Raw genomic sequence first — 27,175 nt, forward strand, 5'->3', positions numbered from 1 at the left:
GCCTCCAGCGTACATTTGCTGTCATGTTAAACTTATATTAAAGTTTTTCTTCATTACCCATTTAAGCCGCCTCCAGCGTACATTTGCTGTCATGTTAAACTTATATTTAAGTTTTTCTTCATTACCCATTTAAGCCGTCTCCAGCCATTATTTACCTTTAATCTATTAGAATTACAGGGACATGTAGGGCCGGATTAAGGGCTTGGGGGCCTCAGAAGTGAACTTTATAAATAAGTCAAATACAGCTCATTACTATCTATTAAATACAATTTGAGTAACATACAAACACAAGCAATGGCTATAGAATATATGAAATATTAATTCATATATTTATATTAGATATCAAATAATCACAGCGAACATTTTTCTTAAACGGGCAAAACAAATTTATGGATGAACAAGGTGTTAAAACGTATTAAGGAAAACTTACAAAATAATAGGTTGATATGAAAAGTTGAAATCGCTGTTGTCATAACAACAAAGTTGTTGCAAACGTATGTTTTTAATGACATATTCAGTTTTTGATTATTTTGTTTTTTCTTAGTTCTTCCCCGATCTGGGAAGTCTGAGTCAATCGCATTCATTCACTCCTTAATGAGGCCCTGGGAATGTGTGTGAGTTCTTCATTTAATTCCACAATAAAAAGCCACGTAAAAGTGGTATTTTGAGCTTTAACATTTATTTATCTTGGTCTCGAATGTAAAAGTGTTTCAAGGTTCAGCGAAGAAAACAAAGTGATTGATTATAATGAACTATTTCTGAAAGATTAAAATAAAATGCATTATTAATATTGCCTTTCTGCTGTAAGTTCAACTTTTTGTCACATTTATATATAGAAGGTGCATGCTTTGATAACAAGATCAACCATTAGCATTCGGGTAAAGAGAATGTAGCACGCGATAATTTCTAAAAACATTATGATCATCCGTACATAAAGTGTGCACTTTTCGACGTCGACTTCCAAGACCACAATCAATGAAACAAATTTCTATTGCAGCTTCACCGAGAGATTTTACAGGTATGTAGTCAAATGGGCTTTTTATTATTCCGTTTTCTTCCAATCATCTTTCTCATGAAAACAGCTGTTGATTTCGAGTTGTGACTGGAAGCTTGTCAGCCTTTGTCAACTTCAAATCTCTCAACTGCTTATTATCGCCTCATTCATACCAAGAGATAATCTCAACTTCATCACAATGGTGTTTTGGGTTGGATGGTTCTCAATTTAGCTACAGCCTTTGTTATATAGATGCACACTGATGTCCAACAGATAAGTTAAAGGATCTACAAAATTAAGTTGGGCAAAGAATATATCGAATGCGGACAGCTCCTTTGTCCGTGTGGATTTCTCTAGTTGCGCGACACTGTGGTATCCATTATTCAGCTAACACTTCTGGAAGGGGCTGCACAAACTTTTCAAACAACGGATAAGACAAAAACTACTTCTGCACATTCGTGACACTCCATGGAACTCCAGTCCTTGCATTATAGAAAGCCTGCAGTATTTCCCATCTTAAAGCTCCGGGAAGCTCTAACTGCATCATAACTTGGATATCACGTCTCGTTGGTACGTAAAGATGGCGAAGCTCGCCATCCTGCGCTCATAACTGACTACATACTTGTCATATATTGCGCACATCATTACAACATTTTCCAGCTGTACATTCGATAAAGATCAATGAAGTCTCTTTACTTCAAAATGTCCTTTTGCTCTATATAAATATCGTTTAAAAATCGTAGTAGAAGAATATTTTTCATCGAAACAAACGCGAAAAATATTTCTACAGCCAAGATAAGAAGAAAAATCATGACGTCAGTACACTACCGTCCATTGGTCGATAATTCGCCGTGAATCGTCTGTTGTGCTTTGGCACGCACCTGGAGCAAAATATTATATTAGTACACAAATCATGCTTATGAAATGTGATTACAACTCTATATTAACAGAAAGAGTTAACTCTCTGTTAATTAATAAGCAAACTATCTTTACCCATGTAAAATGACGATGCACGTTCTGTTAATATCTCTAACGGTTTGTCACCCGTACAAAGAGAGTACACTCCTCGATAATAGGTCAAACCATTATTACCAGTGATAGCAAGTATAATCTCTCATAATATTTACCATTATTACCAGTGATAGTCTCTCATAATATTTACCATTATCACCAGTGATAGCAAGTATAATCTCTCATAATATTTACCATTATAACCAGTGATAATCTCTCATAATATTTACCATTATCACCAGTGATAGCAAGTATAATCTCTCATAATATTTACCATTATTACCAGTGATAGCAAGTATAATCTTATCACTGGTGATAATGGTAAATATTATGAGTCTCTCATAATATTTACCATTATTACCAGTGATAATCTCTCATAATATTCACCATTATCACAAGTGATAATCTCTCATTATATTTACCATTATCACAAGTGATAATCTCTCATTATATTTACCATTATCACCAGTGATAATCTCTCATAATATTCACCATTATCACCAGTGATAATCTCTCATAATATTTACCATTATAACCAGTGATAATCTCATAATATTTACCATTATCACCGTATACTTTCTCACAATAGGTGAACTATTGTCATCCGCTCAAAAGACTTTATTCGTAGAAAATATTTCAGACCATTGCTACTCTTATATAGAACAAGTCTGAAAATATCAAACTCTTATCAATCCAGTACAGTTTCTGGTGATGTCTAAAATAAATGCCACCCTTGTAATAAGATTTTATTCTCTAATAATAGACCAGCTTTTAATATCATAATTCGTACAATTTTTGTTACAGTGTAAAGTTGAATTCTAGCTCAAACCATTATTAACCGTGCTTAGTTCTTTATAAAAAAAATCATAAGATCTTGAAACTAAGAAACAATAGTAACAGGAGATCCAGGTTAAGTATATCATTTCCAGGAAAAGCTCGAATATATCTGAGAACACTGTGTTATAGCTGTCACGCGTGCTTTACTAACTACATATAAGAGTTCAGTTCATCCACGAACGTCTAACAGGAACAGCAGTTCAATAATTGAGATAGAGCTTTTTTTATTATTTCCGGCGTAAAACGACTTTATTCCTGCTTAAAATACAAAATCAAAATCATGTCAGACAGCGAGCGAAACGAAAACTCGAAACAGTTGTCAGTTAGTGAGTGAAAACGGAAATCAGAAAGATTTTGAAATATGAGCCCTTAAACTGACTAGCTACAGCGTATCAATCATTAACAGTTACGTAACATCAACTGTCATGTCTGTATAGAATAAATATGGTGTACCCTACAAATGAAAGTTAAATGAGCCATAATATCTGAATATAATTATGTTAGACGAAACCAATCACACCCTGCAGTCACTTCGTTTACTGAAAACTAGATGTGTAATAATTTACATTAAAATACAATATAGATACATTTAAACAGAGTGATGTCATTCGGGTTTTATATTTTACTGAGTTTCACTTGAGTGTTTGTGTGTGTGTGTGTGTGTGCTACCAAGCACAAAGCTAAACAATGGGCTTTCTACGCTCTGCCCACCTCGGAATCAAAACCCGATTTTTAGTGTTATATGCCTTCAGTCTTTAGGCTGAAAGCTTGTAAGGGGTGGGGGAGATTATTTTTGTAGTATAAAATTTCTGCTTGTATATCTCATGATGTCTGAATATCAATGAAAAGAAGGTTACTGTAAATATACAAGCACTGATAGAAACTAGTTTGGGTTAATAAACCAACACATAACTACAGTGATCATTGTAAAGTTATAATAGCCCTATAGTACAGGTAAAATAACTCCGACATATGCACAATTTTAGAGAACCTTCCTGTACCTTGTTATGAGACAAAAGATCTTTGAAAATAACCTTTAGTAAAAACATTCGATTACTTGTAACATTTTTAGTTATTGAAAGTTTTACATCATTTCATAAGAGTAAAAACATTTGTCGTATAGTGACATCTAGTTGAAAATTATAGTGTGTTGTTATTAATATCATTACAATATTTTTAAGTGTTTGGTAGGAAAATGTCATTAAGATAAAATATTCATTTTAGATTAATATCAAGTTCGAGAAAATTCAAATTTTATGCTATATTTTTATTCCTAACTATTATCTCTAATCATATGATAATTGTATCTTTTTTATTCGCCATTTTGCTGACAATTATGGGAATTTTCGAGACCCATGACTTAAAAAGGTTAGTTCTAAATATGAGATACCTCTTCAGTTTATACTGTTTTCTTATTGTAATTTCAACTTTTATCTCAGATTTAAAACTTAAGAGTGGCTCACTATCTACAAAAAAAATTCAAAGCATAAAGTAATTTTACAAAGATAAGTACAAAAATCAATAAGATTGAGAAAAACGATAAATACTAAAGTATACGATATTCTTTAGTAAACTACCAAAGCTTAAAGTAGATTTAAAGGACACAGCAACTGACCTATATTCACCAAAATGCGAAGTACTGTAATTTACATTGTGTTTCATTGTATCTTATAGGTCTGCGAATTGTGACAAGGTTTCTTTCTTCTCCTTTTTTTTTTTTTTTTTTTTTTTTTAACACGCACCTCCAGCAGCTGGAGAATCAAACGGTTATTCATGCTGTTCCATACAAATACGTACCGGTCAAGTCGTCGGAAACAGTGCTTGTGGATTTCTGTGCGATCCGACTGTTGAAAAGTGCGCTGGAAAATCGTTGTCCTCGTATATTAGATAGCTTATGGTAAGCTAGCGCTAGCAGGGGAAAATGGTGTGCTTCGGACGTGACAGCCCTACTACAGAGTCTTCTCCGGTGGAAACTACGCTGCTGGGCTTTGTGAAGATACACTGTCGCCAGATAAAGTATGGCAGAACGTAGCGACGTGGAATGTAATAACGTATTCAAACACTGTATTCTACTAACAGCTTCCATATCTAATCACATTTAAATGTTACGAAAATAGTTTAACACAAAATTTGCAAGTAAAAACTCAATTTATAAAATCTTAAATACATTAAAGAAAATTAAATTTGGTTGAATTTCGCGCAAAGCTACACGAGGGCTATCTGCGCTAGCCGTCCCTATTTTAGCAGTGAAAGACTAGAGGGAAGGCAGCTAGTCATCACCGCCCACCACCAACTCTTTTACTAACCAATAGTCGGATTGACCGTCACATTATAACGCCCCCTCGGCTGAAAGGGCGAGCATGTTCATTAATGGGAATTCGATCCTGCGACCCTCGTATTACGAGTCGAGCAACCTAACCACCAGGCGATGCCAGGCCTTATTAAATTGGGTAAAATATAAAATGTACTTAAAAGGGTTTATTTGTTTGGGTTTAAGCAGAAAGCTACACAATAGGCTATCTGTACTGTGGGTATCGAGCCCCGATTTTTAGCGTTAAAAGTCCTCAAACTTAATGATGAGCCACGAGAGGATGTTTTAATAGTTTGTTACTTTAATGTTATTTTCTACAAAAAATGATAAATGGAAACGTCTAGTATCTGATAGCATCTGTATAGTGTTTAGCATTCTTTACGCCAATGACATTACACTTTTTTTTTGTCAATAAACGGATGTAATGTCAATGGTGTAAAAATTATAAGAAATAATTTAGAAGCTCCAGTTCATAAATTTAACAGCTTGAATGTATGTTATCTGTCTAGTTTTGTTTTTCCATTTGAGATAAAACAGTAAATCTATTTCGTTAAGTTATAAAGCAGCTGAAATGAATAATTAGTTTCGAAGTTCAACCATCTTGTCAGATTCTATTAAAGGATTTTTCTTTTCCGAGAAAACACAAGCCGTGACTTATTTAGTGATTGAACTATCAATGATACTTTCAGTAAGCCTTATTAGATGGTCTGTAGTCTGTTGATTTTTTTCTAGAGCAAATGTGATGTTCATTTATCATATTCTTTATTTCAATAAATTTAATCTGTTGCCAATAATATTCTCCAAACATCTTTGCTACGCAACTTTTTAAAATTATAGATCAGTAGTTCATGGTATTTCTTATACCTTTATTAGGCTTTGGAATTATATTGGTCCTAATAGTCTCTCAAAAATCAGGGGAAACGTTTGTTTTTAACTATAAAGTATAAAAATTCGCTTAAAATTATTTAATCAGTTTTCTTTATCTCATCATAGTTAGGTGTGAGATTCTTGCTATTTTTAGTGATTTTTTAAGGATATTAATTATTTATTATATTAGTAGGAAAATTTCTATTATTACTTAAGTTAACAGGAAAGGTAGGTGTTATTCGTTATTTGTGCAATCTATTAGCAACACAAGTAAACCTAATTGTATTGACATTTAAATCATTGCTGGATTTGTCTGTGTGTGTCGGTGTTTTTCATTTAATTTTTTTTTATTCTAAAAGTTATTTTGGTCCAAGGCTGTCTTTGTAATGGTATTGTGTTTCAAATGACAATAAATATATTTTTCATTGTCATTAACATAACTTTTTATTTTTTCAAAAAGTTTCTATTGTCCTATTTACGATTTACGTTATCGTAGAAATTGTTAAAATATTTGATTTTGTTTTCGTTCACGTATCATATTTTTAACCCTCCTTTATTTATAAAGTTCATTTTTAAAATTAGGATTCATAGGTTGTTCATGTGTATTCTTATAGGAGACCTTTTATTTTGGTCTTATTCTCAATTTCTTTAGTATATTTTTTATTTTGTTTGTATCTGAGGATAGAATATTTTATTCAATTAGACTTTTAATAATAATAGAAGAAGAAACATTCAGTTGTTCTTAAGCTTCAGTTGTAATAGATTCATAATTTTCATATTTATTTTTCATTTTGTAGTTGATATTTTAAACGTTTAATTTATTAGCGTTGCTACTTACGTTCTTCTGTGTGTGTGTTAACATTGTTCTCAGAAATCATAATAGGAGAGTGGTCACTATTGAAATCGGGACCAATATCAAAATTTCATATTGTCAGTTTTTGTGTATGGGCAGGATTCTTTACAGTAGGTGTCTGTGACTTGTTGGTAATAAATTTCAACATTAAACAAACAGCACACAGTCCACTTGTTTTAAAACAATATATTGAAATATGTCAAACGTATATACAAATGTTCATTACACTGTTGGTTATCACATTTGTATCCAGAGCTTTAAATAATTGTCTCCTTTCTTGTCGAGTTTCACACAAGCTGGTTCAATTACTTTAGAACGCAATTTGACAAGATAAATTATTCTTCTCTGCTTTGTTATTACAATATAATTTGTGATATTTCACTTTAAAAATCGGTACTATACACTCTTTATGGCTAAACTCACAATCACTCAGTCTAGATCTGTATATCTAAATCGAACTACATTTTCGATGCGTATTTATACCCCAACAGAGGCCTAGAACTTTCCACACCGTACGAGATAATATGACAACACTCAATTAAAACAACTAAAAAACATAGAAGGTTCTAGTAACATGACGCAATAACACAACAATTGAACTACACAACGTGTGATTCGTAAATAGTTACGTAAACAAGCTTGTAATAAACTATCGCTTCTAAAAATAACTAAAATGAACACTCATGATATACTTAAATTGAACCAGTCGTATATATCTAACACATATATTACTTTAGAACATAGGTGTAATAAAAATATAATCCAATATATCTCAATCGCCAGGAGTGTTACTTGTATAGTTGTGCGCTCATCATTTAGTACTGTTAAGTTCTATTTATTTACAATATGAAAATAGTCCAGTAGAATAATGGAGAACTGAAGATGAACCTTGCAATAGATTAGATACAAGTTTGTTTTTTGTTCGTTTGTTTTTCTGCAGCTTCCTATTCTCTTGAGTGGCCATTTTAAATTTTTATAATAGAATAAAATGCCCAAGAGCATCATAATAACATCTGTGGGATTCTTAATAAAAATAACCCAATTAACAGGAAACAATAAAACCTTGTATCTACCCTACTACAAGGTTCACTTTAGCCTAAAAAGATAATTTCCGACTTATTATTAGATCCAGTTGGTAGGTACTTATTGTTAAGATTTCTAGCAATTATTAAAGTTGGATTTTAATCAACTATATATTTGAATTACTGATAATTGGGAGGGCTTTTAGGAAATGAAATTAGAAACTGTAATTTTAGTTTGATTGGGATCGTGGATACTTGGGAATGTTGTGATTGATATTAGAGATTATATGTGTGCCTTGGTTAGAGGAAATTCCACCTTTAATGTTAGTAATTAGACCAATATTGTGTTTATTAGGTATATCATTTACATAAGTGATAATACATTTAGGGTTAAACTGCTTTTTATTATCAAGTCTGTGTTCAGAAACATATTACACCAAAATTTATTACCTAGCTATAGAAGGCTCTACTTAATCTCATCAACGCATCCACTTTCTAATCAAATACGGCAGATTTCTTAACACTTTCTTGTTTTTCAAAAGCAATCTATTCAAACTCCCACGTACAACCAACCAAACCTTTCTGACTTGCAACAACATTTCACTTTGTCTAAAAGAAAACGTACACTGATTGTATTATGTTTACACGAAAAAAAAAAATTCTTAAAGTCGCATAACAGTTTAACCTTCGAATTAGAAGTAAAACATTTTGACTACTAAATTAGTATAATAATAATATAAAAAAATTCTAAACAGTGTCAAATCCATTATTTAAAATTAAATATTAAACATTAAATAATCAATACAATCACTTAGCCATCTTATTCAGCCTCTTCTTAATTAAAACTGCTACGGTAAACTAGCTCAACAACTATGAAAGTTTCCCGTCTAATGTAATGAACAGACCTACAGCTTTCTGTCATTTGTTGAAGTTTGCCTACTATGCACTTTTATATAAATACGATAGCCACTCTAATTTTAAATTTAAGTAATAAAAAATAAAGATACTATTATTCCTCTACCAAATTATTCCCTCAATACTTTATCATATCTTCATTTTCTTACGTTACGTCATGCATCAATACCAATCAGATGACTCGACATTGACAAAGCGAAACCACATATTTATCTGAACATATTGTTAATACATTATAGCCACTAGTGTTAAACATTACACGAACACTCAAACTGCAGAAAATTAATCAACTTCAAATAAACTACTTAATCATTATAGCTTAGTTGATTTTTTTTTCAAAGAATTTGAAAGGAACTCTTATAAAGTTTGTTCAAACCTTCAGTGACAAGTCAGAACTGAAAACAAGCAATAAAAATTTTGAAATTTATCTAAAAGGAAATGAAGAAAAATAACTTTAGGGTGCTGCCAGTTTCCTATATAAAAATAATTTGATATTATGTAGTAGTCTGAAAGAAGAAGCACAGCACATCGTCTTTACGTAAGGACGACATCGAATGTTGTTTCTCTGAAGTCAGAATTTCAAGTGAAACTTTATAACAAGTACTACAGTAAAATAGTTACCTTAAATTTCTTATCGCGTGCTATATTGGCATGGCCTGATGGATAAAAAGTCAGAAGTTCAAATCTCATCATCAAATGTGCTCGCCCTTTCAGGTGTGGGGGCGTTATAATGGGACGGTCAATCTCACTTTACGTTGGTAAAAAAGTATCCCAAGAGTTGGTGGTGTTGACTAGCTGCTTTCCTTCTAGTCTGCCACTTCAAAATTAAGGACGAAATTGAAAAACAGACAAACATACTATATACATTATTAAATTGTCTAAGATCATTGGTGACAAACCATTTCATAACTTGTGCACGGTACACTACACTTTTACAACAATTCTAAGAACTTTTGAGTGAAAGTTAGGAACAATTTATAACAATATATCAAACACACTAGTTCTACCGTGTGATTAAGTGTCAAGGGATTTATTTAGTAAGTGAATTGTAATCAGAGGCGTTGGAACCAGGGATGCTGTAGCACCCCCACTTTTACATATTTAACTTATATAGCAACTGTAAATGATATTATTATATTAATTTTCTTGGGATCAGCTCCTTATACTTCCAATATATCATTATAAAATCTACATGTCTAGCCAAGCACCCCCCACCCCAACTTTGTATATCCTTCCTACACCTCTGGTCACTTATATTTAAGTAACTTGCAAATCAGAATTAACTCAATATTATCTAATTTTTTTACATTTAGTTATTGTTATTATTTACTAAAATTAACTTTACTATCATTCAGATGAAATGGTGATATTAAACCTCATTTTTACTTCCGTTTCTTATTGTTATTGCTCGCTAGGTGCCTCTTGTTTCCGGTCGGTGAAGTTATTGTTACACAACAATTTAGAGTGTAGTTTGTAAATTCTAGGTCCTATCTTAAGAGCGAAAATAACATGAAGATGAAATTTGGATATAAAACATTTAATTGATAAGATATATAAACAGCGTTTTAAAAGTCGAGTTCGTTGTAATGACAGTAGGAAATTAACTCCAACATACAGATTTATATCAGATAAAATGTACAGAAATAATTTTGATCTCCATTTTAAACTTCAGCGAGACTATACTTTTATGTAGAAGACTACAGACTGTGAGATTTCTTCTGACTGTCTTGAATAATTTACAAATCTTTCAAGATTTGCTATTTTCAATATCTGTAAACAGACAGTGCTTAATACGCCCACAGAACAAGCTGATTAGCTTTCATACAAAATATAACATTTTGCAAAGTTTAAGTTATCAGTCTTCTATTTTCATAACCTGAACTAAGCAAAATAACCAAAAAATGAGTTGGTCAAAAGATTTATGTAAAAGAAAAGGTCCTGAGAAAAATAATGTCCTACTATAGGTGACTATAAGGTAGCTCATACTAAACTTTTCTTACGTATATTTTTAAACAACATACTTGTAAAGCTTTCTACACAAATGTCTTACTTGTAACAAAACCTATACTTAAAGCCTAAAAAGTGAAAAAATTTGCTAAATCAAAACACATACTTCTAATATTTTACACGAGATGGCGGGACAGTAAAATATATATCGGCATTGCACAAATGCAATAAACGTTATCATTCCATTCACGTATATATCGTAGCTATTTTACTTCTTTGTCACGTTATTCTAATAAATCAATCGTCTGACTTTCTCACACCAATCAAGTACCCTTTTCATGGGTAGATTAGGCAACAAGGTAGAAATCTTGTTCATGAAATATAACTATATGATTCGACCCTCAAACTTCCACAAAAGTCACGAACCTCAGTGAAGTAGAGGTCAAACATTTTCCACCACTCACAAAGCTAAAACTTTCAGTCACCTTGCGTGTAATGTTCACAAACAAGCAAAAGTAACTTTTAGGTAAAGGAAAATTATTTTAAAAGGCCTCAAACAAAACCACCATATAGTTATCATCCAACAAAGATATATTCTTGGTAATTACTTGATATATTCAAGCACAACAGCAAAGCACTAAGAAGATAAATACAAGTCAAAAATAAAAGCAAACTTTTAAAACAACCCGAGAAAAGCAGGAAACTACCATAAAAGAGTTCTCGTCCTTCGAGTGTACACTCAGCCTTTCTACCCTGTAGTTTAATATTTCCATAAACTTCCCAACACGGCCTCGTGGTTTGTTTGCTTCACTCTTTTCTAAGGGATTTTTTGGCAGTAGAGGTTAAACACTATTTCAGAAAATCCAAAAATCTCGAAATAACTTTTACTGTGCATTTCTCTACTTCAAAACTTATCTAATCTAACACAACATTGCATTGACTCTACCTACTTTAAGTAATTCACTTTTTACTTTAATTTTGTAATATTGAGAAACGTTCTCACACTAATTAAGCCTACATTAACAAGTTTAAAAGCTTTTTTTAAAAATAATATTATAACGCACTTCCTTTTATCTAGCTCATATAACGACATTTATAATTAGAATTTATACTATTCATTCTATAGTAACCTCTATAAAGATCTTAAAAATTGTATGAATTGTCTATAACTTTTAATGCCTGGCGTAGTCGATTAAGATGCGCGTGAATAGACATTTTGGAATATTTTTTTTGTCTGTATATCTAAAGAAGATACTGTCTGCTTTATTATTATATTTTCTAACAGTCATTGCGTAAAGAAAAATGCACGTATAGATGGATCAAGACCACGTTACGACGACGTACAAGGTAGCATTCCAGTTATTTAACAAAGGAAAAGGAGGGCGATATAGTTTCTTTACGTTAACGTGCCCTTGGAGACCGATTTTGATATAGTCGGTGTCTACATTTAAGACTACCTCCAAAAGTCAATGCGATTCTTGTACTTAACAATAGAAGTAATTCGCCGTTAGCGGTTTCTGAAGAAGCAGAAAGGAAAGTTAAATTCTGTATAAAATATAATTGATTTTGCGGTAAGTTTTAGCGATAATTGCTTGCATTTTTTTGTTTTATCAGATTGAGAGGGCCTATTAAAAGACGTAAAACTTCTATATACAGAGATGAACAAAGTATCATTTTACCCAAATTTAGTATAGTTAAATATTTCATACATAAAACGTTTTGCACAAATTTCTTAGCTGTTTCATGTAAACAATGTTTGTTATGACGTTACAATAAAATGGGGCAAAAAAAAACAATTAAAGAATTATTGGAATTTATAACATATTAGTTGTGGCAAGTCAAAACCACTTGCGTTTGTTTTACAGCAAAGCCACATTAAGCTATCTACTATGTCCACCATGGGGTATCGAACGCTGCATTTTGGGGTTATAAGTCCGTAAACTTACCGCTCTCCTACCGGTAGACAAGCCAGTTGTTTCAAGTAATGTTAATCACCCACACAGAGAGAAACAAGTTTTATTTTTATATAAATCAGCTATATGGTGAAGACCACTCTACTTGGCCAATTTATTCTTATTTAAGCATATGGCAGCACAAACAGTCGTAGGATATGGTCCGTATAATGTATGGTATTTCAATATGGCTCTATAACAAGAGATGTAGAAGTCGCTACCTACACCAATGTATATTCAGACTAATGTGACATCAGTGTACCGCTGTTATATGCGCCACATTTCTGTATGGAAAAGGGTTGAATATTGTTTCAGATTTTCGCCCTGTCTATATGTGAATATTAATCCACATGTTGTTGAAGTACTGAATATCTCCTCGGCGCCATTATTGGAGAGTTATTTGCGCTTTGTTGTGAATGAAATGAATCTTGTTAGGCGTCTGCCTTACAAATCGGTCTTGTGAGGTCTGTATATTGACGCAATATCCAATTGCGACTGCGAACATACGATTCAGTCTCAGAGCGGATACTGTGCCATCAGTTTGAAAGTTGTTCTCCATTCTGTCAACGGCACTTCGAGACACTTTTAGCTAATTTACAATAATATGTTGTGATTGACCGACTCCCATTCATCAGATGGCACTTCAAATGAATGAAATATCCAGATGTCTTATTTGAGGTCTACATATAGACTAATAATTTGCATTTCACATCACATGACTGATTATCAAATGCCTAATTTGCATGACAGTGAATCAGGGGGAGTGATCTATATTATTCTAAAATTATTTGTTTGTTTTTTTGCCTTAACTATACCTTTACAAATTATAATACTTTTTCAATTGTTTTGTGGAGTGTGCGTTCGATGAAAGTTGGAAATGTGAAAAATGTCAACAATCAACATTTCTGGTATAGGCGAATGATTATAAAATGCATTTAAATCAAACATAGATATTTTCGGTAAACAATTATTATATTTACACAAAGAACATTCTGTTAATAAAAAACACTAAATTATATTTTCGGTAATTAAACTTGTAAATAGAATATTTCTCAACTCAAAGGATTTTGTGCAAAATTATCTTCTTTTATACATTTGAATAATATTACTAGAAGCGTTCAGTCATGATAAAAATATTCAGCATACGTTAGACAAGCGAACGTTAATTAGCTACACGCTCTAACTTTGTAAATACACGGACAATTTTGCCAAACCTTTGGTAGCAATTTCAGCAACCTTAGTCATATTCATTCGATCTTTTCAACGTATGCAGTAACTGTTCATTGTCGTATATTAGGACGATATTATTCATATTGTATCTTCTCGATTGTAGGCGGTTGCATGGTTTTTCTATCGACATCATCGTTGGTGCCAGGTACAGAGTGACTTAAAAAACAAGCTATCGATTAAACCTGTACTCTAAAATATCTGAGTCACATTTCTCTATTTCAGAATTATAATTAAGTTCGACAAGGTGCTTACAATATTTATATAAACACTAATGACTCGATCAATTTATGTAAAAATCAAAAGCCATTTATAACGATTTGATTGTGTGTTACATAAACTTTCTGAAATACTTTAGTAGCTTGGATATTTAAGTTCCAATTGTTCGTAAAATGATTATTGTTCTTTATATTGGCGTGATACTGTAACGTTACACATTTCATGTTGACAAAATAAACTCGCACAAAATACGTTACGTATAAATCTCTCCCTGTCTGGACTTACATCCATTATAAACCACAATAAAGATAAACACCGAAGTATAAAAGGAAAATAACACCAAAATAAGTATAGAATACATTGTACTATCTGGTTATTTTACTTTATTCTCTACAAATTAAGAAATTTGTTGATGTTCCGAGTTTCTTGTTTCCCTTCTTCTAAAAATAACATAAAAAAATATATTTTTTAAATGTTGATGAAATGATTTACTCCAAAAAATAAAATTCCCCATGCGTTAGCTTGGAGCAATCTATATATTTAATACAACGTGACACGCAGTGTCTTCTTTCTTTGTATAAAATACGCTGTAATTTAAAGTTCCTTTAGATAGGAGTACTATGGTAAAAACACCTTAATTCCTCCTATACCAATCCATCTGTCCATTACTACACATTATGTATGTGTTTACCGTGAAAATGCTTCCGTAACTTTTTAATATTAGATCACATGTTACGTTTTTAATGTTGATAATTATTACAATTATATATATATATATATATAGTTAAGTTACATTTTAATATATATATATATACTTTTACACGCCACCTAATTACTGTTTTCCAACTGGCTAGAAAGAAACTAAAACGTTAAGGATAGTCCTGAAATTTGTCTTTATTTATATGTGTGAAATTTGGCTTGGAATTGTGAATCTCAGAATTCACTGCACGCGTCTCATTCCCGCAACATACAAAAAAAAAGAAAGAAAAAAACGCGCTGTGCACTTCGGAGCTGTGGGTGCGCTACAAGAGTTGAAGGTCAAATCACACTATTCGGTTAGATAAGAGTAGCCCAAGAGATGGTGAGTGCGTTGTTAACTAGCTTGCCTTCCCTCTTACTCTATCAGTTCAAAATTAGGGAGAATTTGAAATATATAAGCGTCAGTTTTTTCGATTACTTTATATTAGGTGAGGTTACTGACACAACTTATGTGTTTTCAGTGCTAAACCTGGAATATAGGACTTACAATGTAAAAGTGTAACACTATGTTGCTAAAAAACTAAATCTATTACAGACAAAGGTATGATTTTTTATCTCATGTTGGGGTTTTTATAGCTGAACAATGCACGACAATTAGATAGATCCCAGGTTAGTCAAAGGTCAGGTTAGTGCAAACCGTAGTTACGAAGTAATCAAAGCTGTAAGATAAATGTGCAATTCTGCATAACTCAGATATTTTAATAGTTTTCTTTTCTTAATTTTAAGATTTATTATAGTCTTTCCTAGGTTTGTAAGCTTCGCATCAAACTTATATTTTTGTGAGATTAGACTGGAGTTTGTGCCCTTCTGATTGAAAAACTGTAAGTACGTGTATGGTGGTTAAACCGAATTCACGATAATCATCTATAGACGTGTGATATGAAAGGTTTTAATGTGCCCTTGATTGCCCGTCTATATGCATCGACCTTTACAATTTCGAGTTGTGTCAAAGTTCACCACGCAGTTTCTCGAGGCTACTGATTCTCATTTGAACTCTTTCCTTCCCCCACCATTCACGTGCCACCGTGTGTGTTTGAACTGGGTGTTTACACTATGACGTCATGCCCTTGCCTACAGAAGCAGTGACGTCTCCATGTGAGAGTGAGTGTGAATGCGTGCGCGTGCAAGATGGCGGCCTGTGGGTGCTTGGAGGAGACAAGCGGGGTAGAAGAGAAGGTGAAGACCGGCAGTGAAGGCGAGCTCCACGTTTTCGGAATGTCTCACAAGAACGGTTTATTAAAACAAAGATCCTCTTTCGGGGAGAATTCCAAACTTTATATTAGTGAATCAGAAAGTGAGTTTACTAAATGTTTCGTGCGATTGAATGATGTCAGTGGGAAAGTTCAAGCATCGCTGGGTTTGTCTGAGGGGTTTAATATGTTAAAGAGCACCAGTAAGCCCTTATCACTGAGATCAGGAGGTCATTATCCCAGTGTCAGAGTTTACACTGAGCGACGACCACGGCTGGACCGGTCTCCAAGTACAGACAGGTAGGTTTTAGGCCTAACATCTGACCGACTGCCCTTCAGAAACTTAACAGTGACTTCCTTTGTCTAGCTCCCGTTACCCCGTCTCTCCCTCTTCCGTTCACAGGCTCTCTCATGCTGTTTGACGTCGTGGTCACATTGTTCTTTACGAGAAGAGGTAAAATTCGTGATAGAATCAGAAAGTTTACGCAGTAATCCCGTTTAAGAAAACTTTATTCTTTATAAGTATTTTTCATTACAGAGTGGCCCCAACTCATAAAAGTTACGAAATGAAAGAATACGATTGAAATAATACATTGATACGCAGATTTTTGTTGATATATTTTTGGTTTTTATTTTGCAGAGATTTTCTATGAAAATCTCATTGCAAGGACCCGGAGTGAAGTTATTTATTACTGCTGTTTTTAACGAGTGTTTAGAACGAGGTTATGAGAAGACTAATTTGTGCAAGTAAATTCAAAGTCAGAAGTTCCATAAAACAGGGGGTAGCTCTAAAACACCACTAACCTACTCTGCTTGTTTGTACTTCATTGATTACGTGCACTTAAGTATCAAATGGCTTAAAGAATACAATATCCCAGCCGGTCTGATGAGCCCTGGTGTTATACGAAAGGCCTCGTCGGCACTGGGTATGGCAGATGTAATGTGGTTGACATAACATATTTTTCTTTGCTTTTTTAAAAGTTTTTCGAAAAACTGCTTCCTGGAATTTGAGTTACATCTTTATTATCCTATTTTTCTGTTACGTTTATTCTGCACATTTACTGCTGTTTTTTTTTTTCCTTTAGTAAAATCAGACAGAATGTCTTTTTTTGTCGCTTTCAGTTATATTACATACTACTAACACTGAAGTTACACATCGTACTAAGACTAATAGCTGTTTCAAAGGGTTTTTGTTACTATCTGCCCATTACACTTTCTCTTGCTTATATTATCATAACGAGCGCAAAAATTCAGACCAGAATATGTTAAAAATTGGAGTAGCTGGTTTACTTGTTGAAGCAAGATTCAAGAAGCAAGATTCGTAATTACTGGTGTAAACGGTGGACGATGAAAAAAGGGGTTAGCCAGTAAACTCTCTAGATATTGTATATGTAATACATACATATTTATGTATATGTTATACACACAATATATATATATATATGCTATGTATATGATATACATATATGTATGCTATGTATATGTTATACATATATATATATATGTATGTATGCGTGTGTAGAAGGAAAACTAGTCAAGAGTTGAATATGGAAGCAACTTAGAAAATACAGTAGAGCCTACTTCATTAATGGTTCGAAATGCTTTAATTTAGACATTTTCTTATACCAACCTCGCTGAAACTATGGGAAATCTATTCTTGAAATAAATAAATAGATGAATGGATTAATTATTATTATATTATTCTGGGTTTGTTGAAGAGATGGAGAACAATACAAACCTTGTGCATAAATATTGTTATTATTTCATTGAGTTACAACAAACTTTTTCTTCTAGCTGTTTACAGTGTAAATAAAGTTAAGAAATTCAGAGCTGAATGTATAGTGTGAGGATAAAAAAAAATGCCTGCAATTGTTTCAATATAAATATCTTCTTTACTTTCATTCAGGTAAATTATTACTGCAAATTCTAAAGTGATTCATAATTTATTATAATTTACAACACGTTCTAAGATTGCTCATAATTTATTATAATTTACAACACGTTCTAAGATGGCTCATATTTCATTAATTTACAACACATTCTAAGATGGATATATTTAATTATAATTTACAACACGTTCTAAGTTGGTTCATATTTCACTATAATTTACAACACGTTATAAAATGGCCCATATTTCATTATAATTTATAACACGTTCTAAGATGGCTCATATTTCATGTTAATTTACAACACGTTATAAGATGGCTCATATTTCATTATAATTTATAACACGTTCTAAGATGGCTCATTTATTATTAATGTACAACATATTCTAAGATGGTTGATATTTCATGTTAATTAACAACACATTTTAATATGGCTCATATTTCATGTTAATTTACAACACGTTCTAAGATGGCTCATATTTCATTATAATTTACAACACGTTCTAAGATGGCTCATATTTCATTATAATTTATAACACGTTCTAAGATGGCTCATTTCATTAATTTACACCACGTTCTAATATGGCTCATATTTCATGTTAATTTACAATATGTTCTAAGATAGTTTATATTTCATTATGATTTACAACACGTTCTAAGATGGCTCATATTTCATTAATTTGCAAAACTTTCTAAGATGGTTCATATTTCATGTTAATTAACAACACATTTTAATATGGCTCATATTTCATGTTAATTTACAACACGTTCTAAGATGGCTCATTTCATTAATTTACACCACGTTCTAATATGGCTCATATTTCATGTTAATTTACAATATGTTCTAAGATAGTTTATATTTCATTATGATTTACAACACGTTCTAAGATGGTTCATATTTCATGTTAATTAACAACACATTTTAATATGGCTCATATTTCATTAATTTGCAAAAACTTTCTAAGATGGTTCATATTTCATATTAATTAACAACATCTTTAAGATGACTCATATTCCATAGTAATTTACAATCTTCTCTGTTAACACAAACTTTTGAGTGTGGTTGAAGTTCGCTTTTTTTAAAACAAGAGTTTAAGATAAGAAGAACACTTCATTCAAAAGAACTTGAAGTACTACTGTTATGTTAAAGAATACATGAAAATATATTAAGCTTAAGTAAACATGAATTGCATTTTTAAGATTTATATATTTTACTTATGTATACTACAATTACTTTAGTAAATGTATAAATTTCGCGTAGGTGAACTAGAACTAATCTAGTAAGATATTTACATTGAACATAAGAAAACTTGAATTACATTTATTGAACTTTAGGTTAACATAAGTCAACACAATAAATTTAGAAACTAAATTTAATAAGCACTAATTAGTATAGCAAAGTTATAATCTACGTCTAATAAATTTAGAAACTAAATTTAATAAGCACTAATTAGTATAGCAAAGTTATAATCTACGTTTAGACGAACTAAGTAGACGTGAATAACTAAATTATACATCAAACTTGGTTAAACGTTAACTGTTTTAGTTGTGTGTGTTATAAACTACTCATTAGTAAACGTGATTCATTTGAAGGTACTCACTGTTTTTAGCATCATGAATAAACTAAAGTTACACACTGCTTTCAACCGAACTTGATTTATTTGAAGTTACTCATTCTTTACTACTGATCATGGATCAACTAAAGTTACACACTGCTCTCAGCTGAAGTTGATTTATTTGAATTACTCATTCCTTTCTACTGACCATGAATCAACTAAAGTTACACATTGCTTTCAGCTGAAGTTGATTTATTTGAAAGAGGAATGAGTAACTCTACTGACCACGAATCAACTAAAGTTATACATTGCTTTCAGCTGAAGTTGATTTATTTGAAGTTACTCATTCTTTACTACTGATCATGAATCAACTAAAGTTACACACTGCTCTCAACTGAAGTTGATTTATTTGAATTACTCATTCCTCTCTAATTATCATGAATCTTTCAACTCTGCTCTCAGCTGAACGTCAATTATTTGAAATTATTCATTGTTCTTTAACTATCGTAAATCATTTGAAGTGACACTCTGCTCTCAGCTGAACATAAGTTATTTGACTTTACTTTTTGTTCCCTCCTGGTCATGAATCACTTAAAGTTACACATTAGTATCAACTAAATGCGAATTAGTTAATGTTCTTTAGTTATCACGAATCATCTAAAGGTACACATTTCTCTCAGCTGAATGTAACTTATTTAAAGTTATATTGTTGTAAAATAAACCTGAGTTACTTAAAGTTGCATATTGATCTGGTTTGGAAGAACTTAAAAATATACCATTTAACATTAAATACTCGAAAGCATGCGTGATATGAAATTAACATAAAGTAATTAAAAGTATATTTGGTTTTTCAGTTAACATGAAGTAACTGAAAATATACTTGACTCTCCGGTTAATATGAAGTAATTGAAACTATACATATATTCAATTAATGTGAAGTAACTGAAAATATACTTGACTTTCCGGTTAATATGAAGTAATTGAAAGCATACGTAGCTCTTCAGTTAATACCAATTAATTGAAAGCATACGTGGCTCTCCAGTTAACATGAAGTAATTGAAGTATACGCAGTTATTCAGTTAACATGAAGTAATTGAAGTATACGCCGTTATTCAGTTAACATGAAGCAATTGAAGTTACACGTTATTTTCAGGCGAATATTAATAAAGTAAATTGCGCTCAACTTTGAACTTCAAATTATTTACATTGTGAAACTTAGTTGAATGGACGGCAACAGTCTGTTCTAGAAACACAAGTGTAGAGGACGACGTTTCGTCTTCAATTCAGGTCACTCTATCAAAGAACATTTACATTTTATTTGGAAGAGATAAATTATTTAACTATTCATTAGATGCATTTAAATAATTTAACTGCAAGACTTCTTATTTACATTTCCTAATTCTAAAGTTTTATGTGTACTAATATTATATTTCTTGGTAATAAAATTGAAGATATTGAAAACCAATAAAGTTAATGGTCACCAAGGCTTGAAATGAATGCGAAAAAACCCTTATCGGTATCTTATTTAAGAATACGCTTCATGGCAAGAATTTATAATTCTCTTATTTACTGCTAAAATTTTGATGGTGATAATACAGACGGTAAAAGATTATTAAAATCTAACAGTTTGAAGCTGTAAAAACTGAAAATTCATTGGCTGGTTTATTTACTTCCTCTTCCACTGATCCGACAGTTACACTGAATACTTTCATATTATTATTATTGACGAGGTTTGTTACTTATCGTATATCAGACACAAAATTCTGGATGTTGTTATTTTAAACGCTGTGGCAACTTTGGTTATTTCTGTAGAATTATTCTTGTAATGGTGAAAATCGAAATAATTATTAATCTTACTTCCATTCTCTGCTCCAAGTAAATGTTTTTAACTGAATGATTTAGCTATTCTGTAAAGCTCTGCATGTTTCAAACCATTTAATGACTCATTTGTGTCTCTTTCGTTTCGTTTTGAGTTATTCTCTCTAACGTAGTAAAGTTTTGTATACTCTCCATAATTGTAACCAGAGACACCTGTTGATTGGTAATACCGTTTTGTAAATTGTGTTTCAATAAGGACGAATCACTTTCCATTTTCCATATGAGCAGATGCTATATACCATTAACTTCCTTTGTGATATTCACAGACGAAATTAAAATACCTTAAAATCCTGTTCGTACGGAGGTTGGAATTTTTTTTCTCCTTACCCACTCATCGTTTATGACAGTATTTTCGTTTGTTAGCTAAACTTGTCAATAATTTCTAATTATCTTAACGTCATCTCGTGAACATAGAAAACACTTCCTCTCTTTGCTGTTTTCAAAAATGATAGAGTAATGGATCATTAACCTTTGATACATTCTATCCTGACTCCTCTTATTTCATGTTACTTAATTTGGACGGCTTGTTTCGAAAAAAAATCAGGAAGCGTTTTAGTCGATAAGAGCTTCAGATAACATTTTAAACACAAACTTTGTCTCATTCTATCTATGATTTTTTGAAGTCCTGCGACTTTAGTTACATCTGTTTCTGGTCTATCATTAATTGTTGAATTTATTACGTTTCCTACCTAATCTTTAAATTAGTTTAAAATGGTTTCGTGTTCATGTTTCTTTACAGGCTTCTTCAAACCAAATAAATGCATCTACTGAACTTTTGGTTTATGAGAGAACCTCTTACAACTGTAACATTTGATTTTAATTTGCAATCTTAATTGTTATATATTTATAGCAAGTTGGGCTTAAAAACGTTAAAGAAATAATAACTACAGGATACCAGAAACTATTTTAATTACTCCAGTTGAAATTATATAAATCTGCTAGCCTGATGAAGTCAAGAACTTGGTAATTAAAATACTTTCCGGAGTCATGTAGACGTTTCTCAGTTAATTTAATTGTTGATGTAGTTGATCAACCTTCTTCAATTTTGTTTTGTTATTGAAACAAACCCCTGCACATCTCACTTGACTGAATCTATGCGTTAAAGTAGCCGTATTCATACTGTTCTAATCTTTAATCGTATTTGATATTTACTTTTTAGCTATAGAACTAGCAGGAAATTTATCTAATGTGATAAAAACCTAAGTCACTCGCGATTTCAACTTAAAAGTTATTCTTGTAAATTTCCAATCGGCCTCACCTTGAAAATTCTTGACCTATTGTTCGTACATATATATAAGTCAAGTCCAACTTTAACTTGTCCATTTTTGTAATTCGACCCCTTAATTAACTGGTGCGTATAACAAGCTCTTTAAGCCATTTCAGTAAGTCATCTGTTGTCAGAGTGTTTTTAATACTTGCTAGTTTAACGCAGAGACGATTCTTCGCTTCTCACAAAGTTAATAACAGTAGTTAAGAGAATTCAACACAGCATTCCACCTGATGTGTTCAAAATTCAATGAACATTTAAGCATTGTTATTTTGTCCTAAACTAGTATTTTGCCTCTTGCTATTTGCACAGCTAACTATCGTATCATATAAAACTAGATGTACTTCCACGAAAGTATTCTGTTTCAAGAGTAAATAAAACTAAAATTAAGAGTAACAAATAATTTTATTTCTTCTTTAGAAGTTTATGTCATGCTGTGTTGTAGCCTACAGAATCCATAATTCTTCTCGTGACTCATAGCATGCGCACGTTTTACTGACGTAACAGCAGTACAAATTGTAAAATTAAGCATCCCTCATGTGACATCATTTTAGTGTCTACTGACTGACCGACAGACAACATGCTGCTGTATAGTGGTGCGAGATGTTAAAACAGGTGGACCTCTCCAGGCGGTCTTTGGCCCCCTTTCGGGAAAATTGTTTTCAAGGGGTCGCTAGTAGAACACAAATATAAAAAAAGAAATGACAACATATGTATAAGTAATGTTTATACTTACGTGTAAGTGAGTCTTTAAAATATATTTTCAACACGCTTTTACTTAGAGTACTTATTCTTCAAGTCTAGCATCAGTGTAGTGTGCTTAACATATTACTATGTATTCTTCTTTGCTTTCACTAAATGTTCTTAGAATTACAACCGACCAATGCTCAAAATTAATAATCTTTAACTCGTACCAGTTTTGGAACGTCAACACTTTATATCATGCAGACGATTCCTATAATTAAAATTTTCTTGATATATATTTGAATAGTAGTTTCCCTTAAGTGACCTTGGAAATTGTTCAATATGATATTTTTATCTCTCGAAGAAGTAATCTACATCATAAATGACGTCTTTTCCGTGAAACCATGATATTTGATAACATAGTTTCGGGAGGTACTCCGAGTCGAATAAAGTTTTGGAATGTTTTCTGAAAACTCAGCAAATCGTCATCTGTTTCATTGTTTCTCTTGGATTAAAATCCACAAATGTTGAAACTGACTACTATAGCTGAATTACGAACAGTATTTGCCCTGATTCTGAAAGTCATATCTCATATGGCTCCACGATTTATCAAACCTCGTCGTCCCACATCCAGTAGTGATAATTACGTGGAAATATACTGGTGCTTACGTCAGAATCAAAGGTTACGTTTATTTTTAGGTCTGAACGTTGGCGTTTGTAGAACTAATGATAAGTATACAAAGTCAAATAATAATGATCAAACATATTAGTAAAAGCACACAAAAATTTACAGACACAACGCGTTTTTGTCACTTTGTTTTCCCACGCATAAAATAAAAAATGTCATTGAAGTAGAGACAATTATCTGAAACGCGTCCTTTTGTTACCGCAGATAAAAACACTGTTTACAGTATGCATAATATAAGAAAAATTAAGTTTGCTGCATCATATTACGTTTCTGTGTTTATCTAAACAATAAACGCAACAAATTACAAGTTTGCTCAGCTTCTAAAACACGCAAGAAATAGAGACAAATGTCAGGAAACAATACAAAAAATAATAACTGATATGCTACTATTTTCTCAAGACATACAAATGGAAAATTTTGTCTGTTTGTTAAATTTCTCTGCATGTTGATGTTTGTTTTGAAGACAGAGTAACGCAACAAAATTATGCTAAAAGACAAGTTCATTCTTGCATCTACATTGTTACGTAGGAGCAGCTGTTGGGAAAGTACGAGTAAAACAGATCGATAAGATCTGGCTGCCTCGCTAACATTTTTCGTGAGGACAAACAAGAACGAAGGTCGTGGTCTTTTTTTCTTCTTCTTTTTCCAGTCGAGGTCAAGTTGGGAACCATGTGACCTACTTGTCCCTTGCTTGTAAACAGAGTTTGCTCTATCAACCGCCGATTGACCTATTTATCTTGAACTCAGCTTTCACAATGCACGTTCTTCCTTAGATATTCGAACTTCCTGATTTGTACTCGTTAACATTTCGTTTCAAAAATATAATTATTAGCGTTTGGAGCGGGGTTTTGATTATTTAAAGTAAGGTCATATTTGAACAATCCAAAGAATGGAAACTGTCTTTTTTGTACCCTAGAAGGTGAAATGTAACAGCCTTGTTTGACCACAGTGCAGAGGCTTGTAAATCCCAAGGTCATTCGCAGACTACGCGTGGTTGTTGGGGTCCACGGTTGTCAAAAAAGGATCAAACACAACTTCAACGTATAACGAAGGCCTGGTAGAATATGCGGAAAGTGATTGTCTCGAACCGCAACCATGTGTTGTTATTCCAACACAGCTGTCGTCAATTTCACCCAAAATATCAGCCTGCAATGTTATCTGAACACCGAAGTTTCACACTTAGGACGTCATGCATTATTACGAAAGTGGTGTAGTTTCGTGAAATAAATTCCTGAATCAAGCAAGAGACTTGCTTATCCCCTGTTTTCAGCAAAATAGTCGTACGTTTTTTACTATATTAAATACCACCCAGGGTAAAACTGGTGTCAGTAGTCCTGCGTTTTTTATGATAATATATTTAGTGCCACCCAAGAGAAAACCGATGTCAGTGGTCCTAAGTTTCTTACTATATTAAGTACCACCTGAGATGAAACCAGTGTTAGTAGTCCTACGTTACTCATTACACAACATTAAGTATCGACAAAGAGAAAATCGATGTCAGAAGTTTTACTTTCCTTCCCTTATTAAGTACCATCCAATATAAATATGGTGTCAGTAGTCTTGCGTTTCTTATAATACTATATTAAGTGCTACCCAAGAGAAAACCAATTTCAGTAGTTCTACTGACTTACTATACTAACATTCAAGATAAAACTGGTGTGTTCACGGACTAATATCTAATCTACAAAATAGCTAGTGGTTACTGCATATTAAATAGTGAAGAAACTAGTGGTACTAGAGGATACTGTAAACAAACTATGTAAAAGCCAAAGTTATTGTGAAATAAATAGTTGGTACTTTGAGTAAAAGATTGAAGTTACTGTGTAATAACTAATACACAAAGTGTGTAAAATAAGTCACGTGTAATAGAGATTAAATAAAATGTGTAAAAGCTAAAAGTTGCTATAAACTTACCTTAAATAGTAAGCAAACTATATGGAAAAGCTAGAAAATATAGTAACGGTACATTTGCTGAACTCATTTTTTTTTTCAGGGTTCGAAACCGACAAAATAATTAAAGATGAAGTAAAATCACAATAAGATATGTATCAGATTTGAAATTAAGGTTTAGGAAGTTAGCTCTTTGTCTGAGTAACATCAAAATTTATTAAACTGGACACAAATGCATTGATTTGTGTACCAGGTTAGTAACTGTTGTTAAACAGTGGTTCTTCATCAAAGAGTTATAATACATACAAGTTAACTGTTTTAATAAGAAACTTAAAGATTTTTTAAAAGTTTTATTACCTGTTTTTCGTTGGTTTTGTTGATGATGTTGTTGTTTGTTTGTTTTTGTTTTGTTTGTGTGTGTGTGTGTGTGTTTTGTTTTTATCTTTTATAGAAATCCAGAGGGTTTTGTTTGGACAAAAAGTAAATTAACTGGATCACAAACGCACGAGGAATAAATTTGTGACATTTCAAATTAATGTATGCTGTTAAAAGCTAGGGGCATTTGTCACTGTGGACAGAAACCAGGGTTTACATTTCACATTTTGATAAAGTAACAACTATGAATGTAAAACTGTATGATTAAATTCGTGGGACTAACCATGAGTAGTATATGATGGACTGGATGGATCTTCTGCACACGAGGTTTCGGTAAAACATTCACTCCATTTCCACATCATCACTTAGCGAAATTGGAAAAATATCAATGACCCCTGTGAAGATTGGCAGAGTACCCGTGATGGAAATAATGATCGCAGGAGGAGGCAGGTACCCAAGCTGGGAGGGGAGAAAAGTATAATAAGCGTTTCAGAGGTCTTCCACAGGATTTTCATATTCGAACAGAACCTTTTTCACAATGCTCGGGCCTAGTCTACTGGCTCTGTGTCCCTACCTCTACTTACTCTGCCTTTGTGTCACCATGCAGCTAATTAAGCTGGAAAAACGGGAGTCATATGTTATTCTCACGAGAAATGTTTAATGAACGCTGTTTCTTCTGAACGAACGCTATTACTGAAGCTGAGGGCGCAGCTGGATGTGTCTAACTCGCTCTTCCAGCGTATGTGTGTCCCCCCCCCCCAGTGGCACAGTGGAAAGTCTGTGAACTTACAACGTTAGAAACAGGGTTTCGATACCCGTGGTGGGCAGATCGCAGATAGCCCTCTGT

The 27,175-nt window shown here is 32.5% G+C and overlaps 1 protein-coding gene across 3 annotated transcripts in view; it reads left to right on the top strand.

Annotated features, from left to right (window-relative positions):
• The first annotated feature begins 4,463 nt into the window (after window positions 1–4,463).
• The window catches only part of LOC111085045 (zinc finger protein aebp2-like), a 116,734-nt gene continuing 94,022 nt past the window's right edge, over window positions 4,464–27,175 (top strand). For 2 of the 3 annotated variants that reach the window (XM_022382066.1, XM_022382068.1), the window contains exon 1: window positions 16,038–16,404. In XM_022382066.1, the coding sequence (XP_022237774.1) occupies window positions 16,043–16,404 (362 nt within the window). In that variant the 5' untranslated portion in view covers window positions 16,038–16,042. Of the gene's footprint in view, window positions 4,859–16,037; window positions 16,405–27,175 lie in introns of those variants that run through there. The other variant, XM_022382067.1, reaches the window with a different exon arrangement.

The sequence above is a fragment of the Limulus polyphemus genome, unplaced genomic scaffold (assembly GCF_000517525.1).
Source record: "Limulus polyphemus unplaced genomic scaffold, Limulus_polyphemus-2.1.2 Scaffold214, whole genome shotgun sequence".
Lineage (NCBI taxonomy): Eukaryota > Metazoa > Arthropoda > Merostomata > Xiphosura > Limulidae > Limulus > Limulus polyphemus.